This window comes from Sarcophilus harrisii, chromosome 6 (genome assembly GCF_902635505.1).
Source record: "Sarcophilus harrisii chromosome 6, mSarHar1.11, whole genome shotgun sequence".
Lineage (NCBI taxonomy): Eukaryota > Metazoa > Chordata > Mammalia > Dasyuromorphia > Dasyuridae > Sarcophilus > Sarcophilus harrisii.
Genome location: NC_045431.1, coordinates 170,633,392 through 170,652,576, shown reverse-complemented (window position 1 = coordinate 170,652,576; position 19,185 = coordinate 170,633,392). Strand labels below are relative to the sequence as shown.

Sequence of the window (19,185 nt, the reverse complement as noted above, 5' to 3'; positions counted from 1 at the left end):
TGGAGCCTCCTCCAGGAAGATGGCCCTGAGTGTAGTAGTACACAGTGGATGGATGAACCCAAGTTCCAATCTCAGCTTAAACACTTCCAAGCTGTGAGATCCTGAGCAAATCACTTAATGTGTTCAGCTTTGGTTTCTTTCCTCAACTGCAATAAGAGAGCCGCACTTGGCAGCCTTTACGGTCCCTTCCCAGCTAAGATACTCTATGACTTTTCCCGATCTCACACAGTCTGAATAAGGAACCCAGAATTTCTTAAGTACCTTCCATGTGCTAGGCACGGTGCTAAGCAACTTCTAAGTATTGTCTCATTTGGTCCTCTAAATAACTCTGTGTTACGATTATCCTCATGTCACAGTTGAGACAACTGAGGCAGACAGAGGCTAAGCTACTTGCCCCACTGCTACAGCCAGAACTAGGAAGCTCATATGCTGAGCACTCTGGCGCCACCTAGCCGTCTCTCCAGGAGTCTCTCAAGTGTATGCTCTGCATTCCTCAGTCCTCCCAGACTGCAAATCTCCTTTCTGAACTGTTTTGGGTTAGCTGAGCCTAATTCAGAACTGGGTACAGCAGTCATATGACCTGCCTTCATATAGTATGCAATGCCCTACACTTGTGGGGACAATGTTAATGGACTCCATATGGTCTATTTTGAGGGTAGCAGGTTTTTCAGGATTACAATTGAATACAACAGAGAACTCTAGATGGAAAGATAGAGGAGTTGGAAATCCATTTCAGAAGTCCTCTAAGTGAAAGCAAAAGCTCTTACTATTGAGCAGAACCATCTTGAACTGAACCTAAGAAGTTAAAATTTACTAACACCACTAAGGAAAAACTTGTATGTAGCTTCAAAAATTGATAAATTACAAAAATAAATATCTTTAAATCCAGTAAACAATAAAATCAAAGTGTTCAATCCTTTGTCTTACCTGTCATGATCAATAAAATGAGTTCTCTGATGAAGTGAAAGCGGCTTGATCTGATACTGACGAACCTGGCAGGTTTTAGGCTGAATTCTTGGAGTTACATATGCTTGTAGCATACCATATTGGCCTTCAATTGATCGAATCTGATTCAGTACAAAGGAAAAAAGAGTTTTAAAAAATCTCAATGATCTTAGAGACCAAAAATATCTGAAGAAAATCCTTACTGCAAATAATCTAGGATGTCAGATCTCAGTTTTTTTTTAAATGTGCAATACCAAATAACCAGAAGGAAAAATAAGTATTCCATTAAAAAGGTAACTTTTAAAAATAAAATGACTAAGCTATAATAAAGAAATTGAAACCAAATCAAAAGATTTTATTCTCACTTGTCACTAGTCAAACAAGCATTTATTAAGCACTTACTGCTTGCCAGGCCCTGGGGATACAAAGAAAGGCAAAAAACAGCCCATGATCTCTAGGCACTCAGAGAATAATGGGGGAGACAACTGGCCAACAATTCGTACAAACAAGATATTCATGGGATAGATAGATGTTCAAAGGGAAGGCTTTGGACATTGGGCAACATAGAAAAACCTCTTGCAGAAGGAATCTGAGCCAAGTCCTGAAGGAAGCCACAGCTACAAGGATCAATAGCAGAATGAATAAATACTATCTTGCAGATAGTTTGAAAAATAACCTTTGAAACATGAAGTATTTTCCACATCCCCTGATTTTACCAGCTTGGTACAGGTCTCTTCAATACATTCCTCATATGCCAAATAAATCTAAAGTCTTTCAAACTACTTTGTCCCAAGTCTTAGCCCAGTGTTTGGTACAGTGATCGTTGCTTACTCATTGATAAGAAAAGTGTTCCACAAAATTTGGATGATTTCTAGTTATAAAATAGGTGACATGAAAGCCTATGAGGCATATTGAACAGAGCCAATCTTAAGAAAGAACTTGGGCACTATCCTGCACTGAGCACCGATCCCAAAGTCTCAGTTTTGTTAAAGAGGTACTGGAGGTGCCAATCTGTAGTGGTGAAAGAAGTTTCCTTAAAGATGACTACTCCTAAATCATTGTACACAGCAACAAGATTATATGAAGATCCATTCTGATGGATATGGCTAGATGATTGAGGCTAGTTCTAATGATTTTGTGATGAAGAGAGCTGTCTGTACCCAAGGAACTGAATGTGGATAACATTGTATTTTCATCCTTTTTGTTGTTTGCTTGCATTTTGTTTTCTTTTTCATTTTCCCCCTTTTTTGATCTGAATTTTCTTGTTCACCATGATAATTGTATAAATATGTATATATGTATTAGATTTAACATATATTTTTTAACATGTTTAACATACATTGTATTACTTGCCATGGGGAGGAGAAGGGAAAAATTTGGAACACAAGGTTTTGCCAAGAATCAATGTTGAAAAATTATCCATGAATATGTTTTGAAAATAAAAAGCTGTAATAAAAAAAAAAGATGAATACTCCTAGACTGATAAATTCACAGGTCTAAACAAAACTGGGAAAGGAGAACTTAAATAGCACTTTAATTTTCCAAAATATTTTATACATTTTTTGCCCTATCTGATGCTCAAAACAGTCCTAGGAAATGGGCACAACAGATATTAACTCCATTTTAGAAATAAAGAAACTAAAATTTATGTTCATAAAACTAACATATTTCTGAAGCAGAATTCAAACCCAGATCTTAAGGCTTCAAAACTAGTTTTCTTTTTACTATACTACTCTATGCTACCTCTTTAAAACTGAACATTTTTAAAGCTTTGGCAATAGATATAAGCTTCAGTTATTTGAAAAATTATTTACTTACTTGAGACACCTAATTGCCCAGTAATGTCCACTAAATTATAACTATATACTTGTATTGCTATATACCGTAGAGCCTCTTTTTCCTAACCCCCCCAAAAAAACTAATTCAAGAAAAAAGATGGGGAGAAAAAACATTTTTACAGGAGGGGGAAATAACATAAACAGAACATTTCCCTAACTGAAAATAACTGAAAAAATAATTTGCATGAAAGTCCACTTCCCTCATTTTATAGACTTGGAAAAACAAGCCAAAAGAGCAATGCTTTTCCCATGGCCACGATTCTGGAAAAAGGCAGGATCAGGCCTGAGGCCCAGATTATTTAACTTGCAGCCAGGTGCTTTCTCCTCATCAATAAGAGACCCTGACTTAACTGACATATAATGATTTCTGACTAAAGAATCTTTGAAGACAATAGTGTCAAAATGCTTCATGCCATCCAAAATTAGTTCAGCACTTTTAGCCAATGTTAATTATACTCCAAATATTACAGTAAAAAATGAGAGATACTGACCAACAAGAATTTATTTCTTTCTGAACAAAGAGGTCAAAAGTAACTTATTATTGAATTATAAACTACATCAGTTAACACTTCATGAAAGAAAAAAAAACTTAGATAAATAAATTCTATGTCAAGACTTTTAAACTCCAAGATTACAAATTTAAAAATAATGGATTATAATTCTTTTGTTGTTAGGTTTGACCTAAGTATGCTAACTCCTTATTAAGAATGATCATCATTACTGAACTAATCATTCTGGAAAGCAATTTGGAACTATGCCCAAAGCGCTACCAAACTGTGCATATAACCTTTGATTCAGACCCATTACTAGGTCTGTATGCCAAAAAGATCATAAAGGGATATACACATGTGCAAAAATGTTTGTAGCAGCTCTTTTTGTGGTGGGAAGGAATTGCAAATTGAGATGCCCATCAGTTGGGAAATGACCAAGTAAATTATATTTGAATGTAATGGAATTCTATTGTTCTCAAAGAAATGAAATAATGAAATTATTTTCAGAAATCTGGAAAGACTTACATGAACTGATGTTAAATGAAGTGAGCAGAATCAGAAAAATATTGTACACAATAGTAATAGCAAGATTGTGTGATGATCAGTGATCTAAGGCAATCCCAACAGACCTGGGATGGAAGATGCTATCCATGTCCAGAGTAAGAACTATGAAACTGAATGCACATAGAAGCATATTATTTTCACCTTTTTTGGGTGTGTTTTTTCTTTCTCATGGTTTTCCCCTTTTGTTTTGATTTTTCTTTCACAATATGACTATGACTTAATGCAGAAATATGTTTAGCATGATTGCACACATATAACCTGTAACAGATTGCTTGCTGTTTTAGGGAGAGGAAAGGGAAGGAAGAGAGGAGAAAAAAATAATGGAACTCAAAATCTTACAAAAGTGAACACTGAAAACTATCTTTACACATAATTGAAAAAAAAATATTAAGTAGGGGAAAAAAAGAATGACCATCATTTACTAATTTAGGATGAGCTTAAAAATAAAACCAGTGAAATAAGTTTTGAGCTAATGTGTCATAAAATGATATTCAACATGACTCTTGGTAATTGCAAAAAGAAAGTTTCGAAAGATTTCTTGCAATCATAAAAAGTCAACACTTTACATAAGATTAGCAAGAACCACTATCCTTTTAGGGAGGAGGGCTAAGTGTAAGGAAATGAAGAAAATAAAATCATTTGGTTTTAAATGAGTTCACTAATGGGTCCAAAAGACAATGATCCAAAGTAAAAGTCAGAATAGAGATAAAAGACTCAGATTAAAAAAAAATTTTTCAGCTGATGCTATTCTTAGTGAATAAACACATGGGGCAGGATTCAGGGCAGCCATTTCGAATACTTTACCTTGAGCTCCAGCCTAGTAGTATTTGCTTGGCACCGATAAGTGGCCAGGAGGAAGTTCTCATTTACCTGTGAGGAATTCATAGTTGATAAGAAGGATGAATCAATTTTATGTAAAATAATTTATAAATAAGATATTTATCCTAAAACCATTTTGGTTAGAATTTAATTACAAAAAATAATGTTCATTTATTTTTATTGTAATTAGCAATTAAGGAAGATAGATATGATTTATGACCTAAGTTACCATAAATGTGGTTGATTTATATTGAACAACTTTAAATAAATCATATGAACAACATAGAATTTATTTTTATTTTTCTGAAATTAAATATGACAATTAAACATTTATATTCTCTTTAAGATTTGCAAAGTTCTTTACATTTGATTCTTACAATAAATTCTATGAGGTAGGTGCTCTAATTCTCATCATTTTACAGATGAGGAAACTGAGGCTAAGAGAGCTTAAGTGACGTGCCTAGTTAGGATCATACAGCAAAAGTATCTGAGGCCAGATTGGACATCAGCTGTTGCTGCTTCCAAGTCTAATACTTGAACTTGCACAAACAGATAATATTTCATGATTTATAAGTAATCAAAATTTAAACTCTTTAAGATGAAAATTATTTATCTATAATTTTTCCTAAAACAAAATTCCCTAAAAAATGAAAACAGGGACATTTTAGTATTTTTTTTCCTCTCAGTATTTACAGCTGAATATAAATGGAATGAGTAACATTAATTACAGGAAACTAGTCCACTAAAATTCACTCGTGCAAAATCCAAAAGCTACTGGCTCCCATTGGTTTTAGACTTAGACTCAACAGTTATCCAAGGAGTAGCAGGGCCAGTAGTGGGAATTATTTTTGCCCAAACTCAAAGCAAGTCTGATTTCACAGCAAACCTTGCATTTCAAAAAGTCAGTCATAAAGCTCACCAAATAGCAGCATTGAAAAGCCTTAATCTTCAGAAAGTCTCAAGCAGAAAGAAAAAAAAAATGATGACAGAATGTTTTATAGTCTGGATTTACTCACCTCTACATCAGAGCTGCTAAAACTAACCACAGCTGAATTCTTATCTACATCAAGCAGATCTATTGGAACATCACTCTAGATATAACAATTGAGGGTGAAGAAGAGGAAGAGAAGAAATATTCCTTAATTTATGAATATATATTCTCAAGCACTTTCAATTCTACTTTCTCTCTTAAATTACATTTGAAAATATATATTACTGTAAAATCAAAATTTGAGAAAACAATGATCACATCTTACTGAATAATCTTTTACTTACTTTATAATTAATATACTTACTATATAATCAATATGCTTACTATGTAATCAATTACTTTGCTACCTCAACATTTATTAAAATCAATAAGCCAATCTCTCAGAAGATTTTGAGACATTAATACATGTCAACACACACACACACACCATCATTCACACCAGATTGAATTGTGGAATTTTTCCTGGCTCTTCAGGAACCAGTCAAAATAACAAAAAATTGGGTGGCCCAATACAAGGAGTAAAATGATGATGTCTAAAGTCCTTTTCATCTCTAAACCTATGATCTGCAACGATCATTAAACAGTAGGAAACAACCTGGCTCATGACACCCAATTGCTGCAATTAGCTCTTACCCCCTCACTAACAAAGAAAAAACTAATTTTCTGATCTAAAGTAAGCAGTTAAAATGTTGGCACCACTAAACAAAAGAATCTGGGCTTTTAAATGACTTTCAAAGAGATGGCAATAGGCGATTTCCTAATGTTCTTCCATCTTTCTTCCTTAGTTGTATCTTACTCTTTCTTTCTTTCTTTTTTTTTTTGCCTTTTTTTTTTCTTTCCTCTAATTGTCTTTAGGATCTTGAGATGGAGAGCTGACTTAAAGACTTTGGAGTTCATCTCAGAACATTAAGAAACTCTAGGATTGGAACCCAGATCTTGTGACTCTAAATTCAATAGTCTTTCCACTACATTGCCATGTTTTCATTCTACTCCTCTCCTCACTCCAATCCTTTCCTATTTCATTTTAAATTTGGAGCCTGAGCTAAGATCAGATAGACAGACATATAGATAGATAGATAGATAGACAGACAGATAAGAGGTCTAATACTACTACCCATGATTTAATTTATTTCTTACTAAACTAGGGAACTGATGGAATAATTAATAAATTGCACCATTAAATGATCTCATTTCAAAAAATATTTTAATGTTTTTTATTATAAATTTATATATATTTACATAATTTATAAATAAATATTTTATTGATGATGCCTTTTATTGTTAGACCAATCACTTCAGAGTTTTCCCCCCAACCAACTAAATCTGTCTTCACCTTAATGATAAAGAAAAACAATTAGACAAATACAATAAGCTTATCTCACAAGATATATAATATATATAGTTTTCCATCCTACTAGCCTCCCATCTCTCTGCCATAATGGAAGAACTATGTTTTATTTATTATCAGCTCTCTGGGACATTCATTGGTTTAATATATTTTTTAAAGTTTTAACAATTTATTTTAAAATGACTTATTCAATTCAAATATTAAGAACATTTACTAATATTTTATTTATCTTTATCTTGACCAAACTAATTATAGTAGCACTTTTTGTGATAGCAAAGAACCTGAAACAAATAAATGTCCATCCAATTGGGGGAGGGCTAAACAAGTGGTGGTGGTGCATAAATGTAATGGAATATGACTATGAATAATGTGACCCCAAAGAATTACAGGAAAGACCTAAATGAACTGATACAAAGTAAAGCAAACAGAACCCAGAAAATAATATATAAAAAGACTACAGCAATGTAAATAAACAACAAAAAGGGATTGAACTTGAATATGTGAAATTAAAATGACTAAGCCTGGATCCAAAGAAGAGAAAGAAAAAGGCTCTTCCTTCCTTTCTTTGCAGAGGTGGGGAAAAGCAGTATGGCATACTGCCTATAATGGCAGACTTTTTTGTTGTATGAGTTTTGCTGGATTGGTTTTTGTTTTTCTTCTTCTAGTTCTTATTCTTTGCTATAACTCTTAGAAAGAATGGCTCTCTGGGAAGGAGAGAGAAGGATGCAAGCAATGGAAAATAGATATGATGTAAAAGCAAAGAATCAAATAAAATGCATTGCACTTAATATTCTAATTTAACTCTTCTCCTGATATCACTTCCTCCAACCTTGTGCTTTTCACTGATAGATGTTCCTAACACCCAAACACAAGAAGAAAGGAATAAGAACCTACACTTCTATAATGTTAGTACAGTCAAGGTCAAGAAAATGGGATGGTTCACTGACCTGTACCATGACATTATCAATAGCTGTTTGCACCTCCAAGATGAGGCTATAGCTGGCATCATCTTTATTTAATGTAAATTTGTCATTCACACTAAAGGTCGGCACTGAAGATATTGCTGTGTTAGATTGGGAAGACTGCTGGTATTTCTCTCTTTCCTGAATCACCTTAAATTGCAAATGTTCCAAGTCGTTCCTATAGAAAGATGGACAAGCACACACACTCAGAAGCCTCAAATATTAGCTACTGACCAAATGAGAAAGCCTTATTTTCTACAATGTGATTTGATTTTGGTGTGGATGCACACAAGAAATCAATTTTTCCTCCCCCATTTAAATAGCAATAGTAACCAAGAAGTCACTACCAGAGAGGGGCTTGAAGGCTACTGGAGAATCTGGACGATGTAGCTACAGACAATTGGAGCAAGTCAGCTTGAAGATCTTTTGCTATCCACTTGTGATAGAAAGAATAGGCTCTAAGTAAACTTTTGTCAGCTCTCCTAGTTCCTGCTTCCTTATCATAGTTGATACCTCTCTAAAAGGAAGGGATAGTTTTCCCCAAAGTAGCTGCAATCCCTGTGATCATCAGACAAGCTATTCAAGGAGAACCAGAGACAAAAGGAGATCCTATTTTCTAGTCTCTGTAGTCATGGTAATAATAAAAGAGAGCCAGGAGTACTAAATAAAGAGGCTTTAGAGATTGCTAGGGGAGTTGATACTACTAGCTGGTTATGCGACTACAGGCAAATCACTCAGAACAGAACATAGCACACGCTTTATAAATGCTTCTTGATTTGAATTCACTACTTAGTGCTGCAGGTAGGTTTATGGGTTTATGGTAAAATATGTAATTGAGCTACATTGAAACACATGGAGTTCCTTACCCAGATAAAATCAGAACTTGAGCAAAAATAATTTCAGCTATAATTTGTGTATCAAGGCTTACAAAATGCTTAGTCATAACAAGTCTCTGGGGCAGGCAGTACAAATGTTATCCAAATTTTACAGATGGGGAAACTGACTTTCTGTATAGTTAAAAATACCTAGCATTTATGAGTACTCTAAAGTTTGTGGGGCATCTTACAAATATTTTTTCATTTGATTCTAATGATAACCTTAAAAGGCAGGTTCTATTATTATCTCTTTCCTCCTCATTTTACAGATACAAAATTGATACAGACAGAAGCTAAGTGACTTGCCCAGTCAAACAATTAGTAAGTGTCTGAGACTGGATTTGAACTCAGATCTTGCTGATTCTGGGCCCAGTGCTCTAACCACTGCACAATCCAACTTCCTTCCCTTAAAATAAATAAATAAATAAAAACAACAACAACAACAACAAAAACCTGTCTAACTTCACAGACCTCAAAAGCAGGGACTCAATCTTAAGTCTTCAGACTCTAAGCCTAATGATCTTTTCTACTACACCACACAATAAGAAACTTCTATGTGGTCTTCCCCATTACAATGAAAGCTCTGGAGCTTAGATAGGAATCCAATCTTTGCATTTTTGTATAGAATCAGCACTTAACACAATACCTGGCACAATACCAGACAATTTTGTTGTCTGACTGAATGACCTACAAAAGCAAAGGACTCATGGCCCACAGATGCCAGAAAACTTGTATAAAATGTTCCCTGTTTAAATGTCTCTCTTGGTCCTTTCCAATGACTAGGAAGAGATTCTTCATAATTAAACACTTGGGAAAATGGCATTTTTAACTTGGGGGGGAGGGGAAACAGTATAGGATAAGATTTTTTCTTCACACTAAACTTTAAAGACCAAAGACAATTATGATATGTTAATTTTTCATTCCCCTAAATGAATCAATATATTTTTAAGATATAAATCAGACAGTTCCTTTCAAACAGTTCTGCATTTTAAAGTGAACAAACCAAGTGAACCACTCTAGAAGAAATCCAACAAAGATTTTACCGCAAAGATGCAATCTTGTTCTGCATCTCCTGGTTTATTTTCAATTCTTCACCAGGTCCGCTCTCCTTGTGGACAGGCTCTGTGGTCAGACCTGTGATCCAGCCTACAGGAAAGAACCCTGATTACACACCAAAAACAAAAAACAAACCTGCTGCTTCAAGGACATCAAGAGGGATGAATGAAGAGGTGTCCAGACTCTTCCACCACATACCATTCCACTTCCCCCACTGCCCACCCCCAAGTATAAAACTCAACCTTGGGTTTGGCAAATCTTTAAACACATGCCAAATTAACAAGACAAGAGGAAATTTTTTTAGACCAATTTGCCTTTCTTTCTTAATATGAGAAGCCCAGATTACTGGATAGGGAATGAGAGCAATGTACTTCAGTCTATGAGTATAATGGTATGGATGCTCCCAAACCAATCCCTTTATAACTCAGTGCATGGCCTTGAAGAGCTGCTATGGCCCAGAGTGGCTCCACCCAGTGGTTTTCAAAGCTAAGGGACAAAATGATTGGAAATAAGGTAGTACTAATAAAAACACAGGCAAAAGTTTAAAAAAATCACTCAGTTCTCTAAAATTCCTGGAAACATCTACTCTACCTGAATATGTCGTTAGCACAATTTCATCATAACCATCTTTCCCCACACAGCCACCCTGGATGGATGTGACACTTTCAGACAATGCCTATGAGAAATATATGAAGCAAGACGTCATTCATTTAAAATATATATATATATTTCTGGTTAACAATAAGCAATAGGACCGCTTAGCCTATTTGCATAGTGATTAAAAAAAAAACCCTAGGCTAATAAGAGTTCAGAAAAAGGTTTGCTATTTACATATAAACATATAGTATTCATGCATATATACACGTGATAATATTTATTATATATATACATACACACACATATAAATACAATGTTTCAGTTTTGTCCAACTCTTCATAACCCCACTGGGGTTTTCTTTACAAAGAACTGAATGGTTTGCTATTTGCTTCTCTAATTCATATTACACATAAGAAAAAGAGGCAAATAGGGTTAACTGAATCCAGGATTGCACAGCTAGTAAATTTGTCTGAGCCCAGGATGATGAATCTACTCAACTCCAGGTCCTGCACTCCATCCACTCTGCCACCTAGCTGACCTTAGATAAATATAAAAGCTTTAAAAAATCTCAATTAGAAAAAAAAATTGTTTTCCTTTGAAAACAGTAAATTTTCAGATTCAGATGATAAGACAGATACTAGTATTAATAAAGTAAAAACTATTACACATTTAATTTTAAATACTAAAACAAAATAAACATATATAATTATTCATACTTTAAAATGGATTTCAATCTACAATAGTCCATTTTATAGACTATTCTAGAAACAGAATAGTTCATTTCCTTACTGATCAACATATTTTCAAGTGCATATGTGGATTTTGTATATACATTTTTATTAATCAACTATATCCTTTCAGCATTTATATAAAGATGATCTGGTGTGGCCCTTGCATATTTATATCAATTTCTCATAAATTTTATGATTTTGTCCATTAAATTTGCTATAAGAAATTTTTTTATATCTTAATTATTTTTTCTTGAATATAATTTTTTTCATTTTTATGTGATCAAAATACCACTTAACTTATCACCTGTTATTTGTTCTGTTATATAATAATTTTAAATGCCTCAGCCTTCCATAGTAGGGATGAACATAATATTCTATTTTCTCCTAATGGTTTTTATAATTCATTTTATATTTAGTTCTATGACCCAGCTGGAATTTATTTCATATATATAGTATAAAATGGGATCATAAATATATTTTATCAAATGTTAGCCATTTTCCCCAATATTAATTTATGAATCTTTTTTCCAATTTTTGTCTATAGATTTGTCAAATATGAATCTTTCTGTATATATTTTCTTTATGTTTCTGGTCTAGTCGATGATAATAGCATTTATATAGCACTTTGAGGTTTTTTGCTCTTCCTTCATTTGTTGTTATAGCTGATAATTCTCCATAGTTAGATGACCAATGTCTGGCTAATTTAATCCCAGATAAATATTGTAATTGTAATTAAAGTAAGATCTTTTTTCCATATCTGCTTCTTCTTTGTCAACTGATAAAAGAATGCAAATTGAGTCTTGTGGGTTTTTCTTGTATCATGTACTCATTTATTGAGACTGAGTTTCTAATCTACCCATCATGTTATTTGCAAATCATGTTTTGACTTTTTTCATTTTTATATTAATTACTCTAGTTTTAGTAGCATTTTAATACCATGTCAAAAGAAACTGTACCCTTATTTTATATCTGCTTTTCATGAGACTGATTCTAATAGCTTCATATTACATATAATGTTGGCTCTGGACTTGTGGTAGTTTACAAAATTTTTATGAGAAGGACCAAGTGATGGGAATAATATCCTAACTCTTCTTTCCATGCAAGTTAGGCTACTTTTTTCTTTAATATATAATCAGACCATTCTCAAGACTTTGTTGTTGGCTCAGGGGGTCTAAAGGCTCTGCCTCCTGATATGCCTTCCTCATTATCTGAATACAAAACGGCATATCTTCTATGAGTGCTGGTGGATCACAGTGAGTAAAAGATAGCTCAGGCAAGGAAGCTTTGCTCAGCTGAAAAAACTCATGTTTTTCCTTACCAAATGTAATTCTTTTATTTTATGGCTAAGTAAATCCCTTATTATTCAATGTTGACTGATTCATGAACATCTCATTTACCCATTACTTCTCCAGCTTATTTTTACAAATAAGGAAACTGATACAAAAAGAGTTAAGTGACTTACTTAGGGCTACACAGTAAATGTATATATATATATATATATATATATATATGAATTATATAAATTATGTAAAACAATGCACTCAGACAAAAGTTTTTGAATCAAATGAAGCCTGTGAATTATATTCCTAGACTTTTAGTTGATGAACTGGCTCAAGAGCCAAACTCAAAGGGAGGAAGTTGTTGAAACTGTTATTGTTCAGCAGTTTCAATCATGTGCAACTCTTTATAGGGTTTCTTGGCAAAGATTCTGGAGTGGTTTGCTATTTCTTTCCCCAGTTTATTTTACAGATGAGGAAACTGAGTCAGAGTTAAGTCTGCTCCAGGTCACACAGCTAATTAAGTGTCTGAGACCAGATCCAATTTCATAAAGATGAGTCTTTCTGACTCCTCTAGGTACCAAGACCACAAGTCTTGCCTCAGATAATTTGCTATATGGGCAATCCTGGGTTAGTTACTTAATTGATGTCTGTGTAAGTTTCCCCATCTGTAAAATAAAAATGGTATAATAATGTCATCTAGGCTGTGAGAATCAAATGAAATAACATGTTAAACACTTTGCAAGCAAATCTTAAACTGCTATACAAATGTTAGCTAATATTATTATTTCACTTCTTTGAGGCAGAAATAAAGTGCTATCAACTGTATAATTTACCTGGTCAAATCGAAGAACAGGCTCATCAGCAGCATCAAAACTATATACTTCCACCATTCCATCATCTCGACCAACAAGTAGATCTTTAACACCATCTCCCACAATGTCAAAATAGTCAACACACAGAATGCCTTTATTTTAAAAAAAGAAAAGTATATACAACATGAACTGCAGATGAAAGTTTTAAATGAAGTTTGAATTCAAGGCAGCACTTAGTACTCTAAATAAGAATTAAAAGAGATAAAGATTTCTGAGTTCAACAGTGTATATTTCAAGGATTAGTTCCCTGAAGGAAACCAAAGTATTGAGAGGTCTTCATGCACTTAAATAGTTGGCCAACACAAGAGTTCTTCATGCATATATCTCACTTCAAATCTTCCATGCTTTGCAGAACACATTTTTCCCTCCTTGAAACAATGTTATGAAGAAGGATTAGCCTGTAAATATCATTTAAACCATAAAGTAACTAAAATGGTAGTACTCTAATCTCATTAAATATATCCCTCATCTCAAGGACTCTCTGTGACTTCAATTATTCTTGAAACCAAATAAGACTAACTTCAGAAACTATTATTTATTTTGTTTCCATGAAAAAAATGTTGACATTTGACTTATTAATTAACTTTTATTTCAATGTGTAAATTGGGACCTTTTCAATAACAAGAACTGTTTGGATTTCAATACAACCCACAGCCTTAGAATAAGGAAATAGACAAAATGTAAGTTAATGATTCCCAAAATATAACAAAGGAAATAAAACTGTGATTTATATCACAAATGTTTAACATTTAAACCTTACTTTTTTTCAACTTGAGATTAAATAATAACTTCATTGCTGGCAATTTTGAACTAATCTATTCATGATTTTATTAGGAAGCAATATGGAATAATGGGGGAAAATAAAGAAAAAAAAAATGGACTTGAAGCCAGGAAAGATCTTGGTTTAAATCCCAGCAATGACACTTCCCATCCAGATAATTTAACATCTCTAAACTATCTCAGTTTCTTCATCTCTCCAATGGTACTAATATTATCTCAAGTAACTACTTCACAAGATTATTGTGAAAATCAAATGAGAAAAATAAAACACATAAATTTCAAAGCATGATGGAACCACTAGTTGCTGCTATCATCACCAGTGTTCTCTTAAATCCACCAAACATTTATTAAAGCATTTACTTTATTTATTCATTCATTTATAATTTATGTAGCAAAGTGATAAAGGTCTAAAGATAAAAATGAAACAAGTCCTGCCCTCAAGAAACCCATATTAAATGAAAGAAATGACACCCAGAAAAATAAAGACAAAACAATACAAGGTAATATGTGCACTTTCAGTGGCTAAGAGGTCCATGTCCTCTGGCCCAGATATTCCATTGATAGGCAATGGGGTAAATGGTCCCAAAGGAGCACAACTCTCCTAAATAAACCCCTGCAAACGTGAAAAGGGCCTCCAAAAGAGCCATGGTCAAGGAAGAACAGACCAAAACAGCATAAAAAAAGAGTCAGCTCTGGGAAATGGACTGCAGTGACAAATGCTGGGAGACAGATCTCATCTTTAAGCATTCTCCCCCAGAAAATCAGAGGTGAGAGCTTGCTGAGAAAGCTAAAAAGGAGTCTGTTGGACATTAGACACAAAGGAGATCTCACAGGATAATCATAGGAAGTATCTCACACATATAGATCACATGATAAAAAGATCAGAAAAGATAAATTTTATAATTAGATAGGAGAAACATTATTATCTATATAAAAGATAGAAGGAATCTTAGGAGATATTATTGGATGTACATGAAAAACCTCTGAGATTCCACTTTAAGCTCAGCAGACTATGGAGAAGATAAAAAATGAAAATGGTAATTATTGGAGAGTTTGTGGGAGCACAAGAACACTGATGCATTATTGGCAGAGCTGTGAATGACTAAGCTATAATCTTTTAATCAATAATACCATTACTAGGCACAAGCCCCTAAAAGTTTAAGATAGAGGAAGGACCTATATAAAATATTTATAGCAGCATTTTTGTGTTGTAGCAAAAAATTAGAAATAAAGTGAGCACCCATCAATTGGGAAAAAAAACTACACTGGAATATTATGTCATAAAAATGATAAAGATCTGGGTTCAAAAAGAAGGAGGAAGGAAAAGGAATTTATGAGGAAATCTAAGCAATATAAATACAAAATATATTAATAAAATCTATTAAACAACTAAAATTATTTGAAGAGGAAAATGGATAATCAGCACACTGAAATGATTAGAGGAAGAAATGAAAATATATCATGAGTATATAAAGTGATTTGTTATTCAAGCTTCATCTACAAAGAGAACAAATGACATCATGGGTGATTCTTCACTTGCATGTGAATTGGATTTAAGTAATTTCAAGTGAAGTAAGAATAAGTAAAGTGCTAAAATACAGAGCAATATTAATGCATCTGATGGACAAAGAAGAGTAGCAAGATGGGAAGAAGGAAGGAAATAGGCATTTATTAAGAACTATTTATATCCCAGGCACTGTCCTAAGCACTTACAAATATCTCATTTGATCCTTATAATTACTTTGGAAAATAGGTAATAGTACCTACTTTTACTATTATTATTTTTAACTTAAGTAAATTATTATTAAGTACTATTATTATCTTCACTTTATTATATTTTCCAAGATTTCTTTTCTCCCATTAATTGCTTTATTTATTTGTTTGTTTGTTTGTTTGTTTGCTTTCTAAAATGATGTTTCACTTTGTTAGGATTGGGGGAACCAAATTCCATATTTTCTAATTTTCATTATATCATAATATAACAATGTAATTTCTTAATTGTTATAGCCTTTATAAAATCCAAATGGGTACTTTTGGATATGTGGTATCTTTCTTCTTGACTACTGTTAGAGGAACAGTTCCTTGCAAAGAAATCTTGAAACTTGATGGTAATATATTCTGAATGAATTAAAGTATGGGTATGCCCCTGTAGGTGTGCTATGAATTCAACCAGGAATCTGATATCATTCTCACTATTTCTGAGATTTTTTCTTAACACTTTTTGGAAGATATAGTGGTCAGATTTCTTTCTTCTTCAGTTTCTAGGAAATTCAATAATGCTGAAATGTCTCCCCATGGATCTCTCCTTCAAATCTACCACTTTTGATGGCATAGATTCTAAATATTTTGCCAGCTGAACAATTTTCTAAGAATTTTTTTTTTACTTTTACTTCCAACATCCTGACTTCCCATAAAATATATTTTTCACTGCATCTATGATTTTGCTTATATTCTCCAAGTATATTTCTGAGTCACTGAGTTTCCTCATAATTTTGAGATTAGTTACATTCAATTATTTTTATATTTCAACTTATGACATTTTCTCTTTTTTAAAATACTAGCTTTTTATTTTCAAAATACATGGAAAGATAATTTTAACACTCACCCTTGAAAAAAGTAGAATTGTCATTTTTATATTGGCTCAACCTACCTATAAGCAATATTTTCCCCAACAATTTAAATCTGACTGTGTGAAAATTGTTTTGTAACTCTGTTCATATAATTCCTGGGTTTATTTTTGGCCAGTAGATTCCCAAGTATTTTATATTGTACACAGTTATTTTAAGTGGAATTTCTATTTCTTGCTGCTGGCCTTTTTTTTAAATATATATAAGGAAACACTGATGATTTATATGGGTTTATTTTATATCCTGAAACTTTGCTGAAGATGTTAAGTATTAAAATTAGTTTTTTAGTTGAGTCTCTAGATTCTCTGCAAAGAATAATAGTTCCTGACTTCCCTTCAATTTCCTTCAATTTCTTTTTCTTCTTGTTTTGCTATCACTAGCATTTCTAGTACAATATTAAATAATACTAGTAACAATGGGCATCTTTATTTCACTTCTGATGTTCAGGGAATGCTTCTAGCTTATCCATCTTATAGATAAGGTTTGATGATGATTTTAGATATTGTTATTTTAAAATAAGCTCCATATATTCCTATGCTTTCTATTATTTTTTTAAAGGAACGAATATTCTATTTTTGCAAAAAAAAATTTTTACCTATATTGCGATAATCATATGATATCTCTTGGTTTTGTTACCGACATGATCAATTATGCTGACATTTTTCTTAATGCTGAACTGTCCTTACATTTGGGATATAAATCCCATCTATTCATAGTGTATGATCTTCGTGATATATTGCTGTAATATTGCTAATAAAAATTTTTGTATCAATATTCCTTAGGGAAATTGGTTTATAGTTTTCTTTCTGTTTGTGCTCTTCCTTATTTGAGCATCAACATCATACTGGTTTTGTAAAAGGAATTTCATAGGACTCTTTTTTCTACATAGTTTATGTAATATTGGAATTAATTGTTCTCTACATGTTTGATAGATTCACTGATGAATGTATCTAGTCCCAGGGACTTTTTTCTTGAGGAGTTCACTGATGACTTGTTCAGTTTCTTTTTCTAAGATAGGGTTACTTATTGTTTTCTCTAACTCTGGGCAATTTATATTTTATAAATATTAACCCATTTCACTTAGTCAGATTTATTGGTATATTTAATTGGACAAAATAGCTCCTAATAATAATTGTTTTATTTTCATTGGTGGTAAATTCACCCTTTTCATTTTTGATATTGGTCATTTGATTTTCTTTTTTTTTTTAAACAAATTAACCAATGGTTTATCTGTTTTATTGGGGGGTTTTAAATAAAACTAACTCCAAGTTTTATTTATGATTTTGTTGGTTTTCTTACTTATAATTTTATTAATTTCTTTTGATTTTTAGGATTTCCAATTTGGTATTTAACTGGAGATTTTTAATTTGTTTCTCAATTTTTTTTAGTTGCATATCCAATTCACTGATCTGTTTTTTTCTCTATTTTATTAGTATAAGCATTTAAAGATACACATTTTCCCCTAAGTGCGCTGCTTTGGCTGTATTCCATAAATCTTTATATGCTGCTTTATCTTATCATTCTCTTTAATGAAATTATTAATTGCTTCTATGGTTTATTCTTTGATCTATTCATTTTTAAGGATTATTCAGTTTCTAACGAATTTTAATCTATTTCTACAACCCTGTATTGAATACAATTTTTATTGCATAAGGATCTGAAAAAATATGCATTTAATATTTCTGTTTTTCAGCATTTGGTTATGAGGTTTTTTAATGCCTTAATACATGGTCAATTTTTAGATAGATGCCATGTACCTCCGAAAAAAAGGTTTATTCCTTTCTGTTCCCATTCAATTTTTCTCTGGAAATCTATTATATATAGCTTTTCTAAAATTCTCTTCATATCCTTAATGCCTCTTTTATTTTTTGCTTAGATTTAGTTCTGATGAGTAAGTCAAGCAAATATAATGAAAAATGACAATTCTGCCTAAATTGGTCTATTTGTTCAGTGCCATACCAATCAAACTGTCAAAAAATTATTTTATAGAGCTAGTAAAAATAAGAACAAAATTCATCTGGAAGAACAAAAAATCAAGAATATTAAAGGAATCAATGGGGAAAAATATCAAGGATACTGGCTTAGTAAAACTATATTATAAAACAGCAGTCGTCAAAACCATTTGATGATTTTGGTACTGGCTAAGAAACAGAATGATGTATCAGTGGAATGGGTTAGATACACACAACACAATAATCAATGACTATAGTAATCTATTTTGATAAATATCCAAACTCCAGTTTCTGGGATAAGAACTCACTATTTGACAAAAATTGCTGGAAAAATTGGAAAATAATGTCAGAAACTCAGCATAGACCTAACTCTCTCACACCCTATAACAAAATAAAGTCAAAATAAGTACATGATTTGGGCATAAAGGGTGATACTATAGGCAAATTTACCTATCAG

General features: G+C 32.5%; 1 protein-coding gene across 1 annotated transcript in view; it reads right to left on the bottom strand.

Annotated features, from left to right (window-relative positions):
- The window catches only part of BBS7 (Bardet-Biedl syndrome 7), a 63,947-nt gene that overhangs the window by 14,562 nt on the left and 30,200 nt on the right, over window positions 1–19,185 (bottom strand). The window contains exons 8-14 of the mRNA XM_031944217.1: window positions 13,331–13,461; window positions 10,481–10,565; window positions 9,877–9,979; window positions 7,944–8,136; window positions 5,674–5,748; window positions 4,643–4,708; window positions 928–1,067 (exon numbers count right to left, since the gene is read on the bottom strand). Coding sequence (XP_031800077.1) covers window positions 928–1,067; window positions 4,643–4,708; window positions 5,674–5,748; window positions 7,944–8,136; window positions 9,877–9,979; window positions 10,481–10,565; window positions 13,331–13,461 — 793 coding nt within the window. The remainder of the gene's footprint in view (window positions 1–927; window positions 1,068–4,642; window positions 4,709–5,673; window positions 5,749–7,943; window positions 8,137–9,876; window positions 9,980–10,480; window positions 10,566–13,330; window positions 13,462–19,185) is intronic.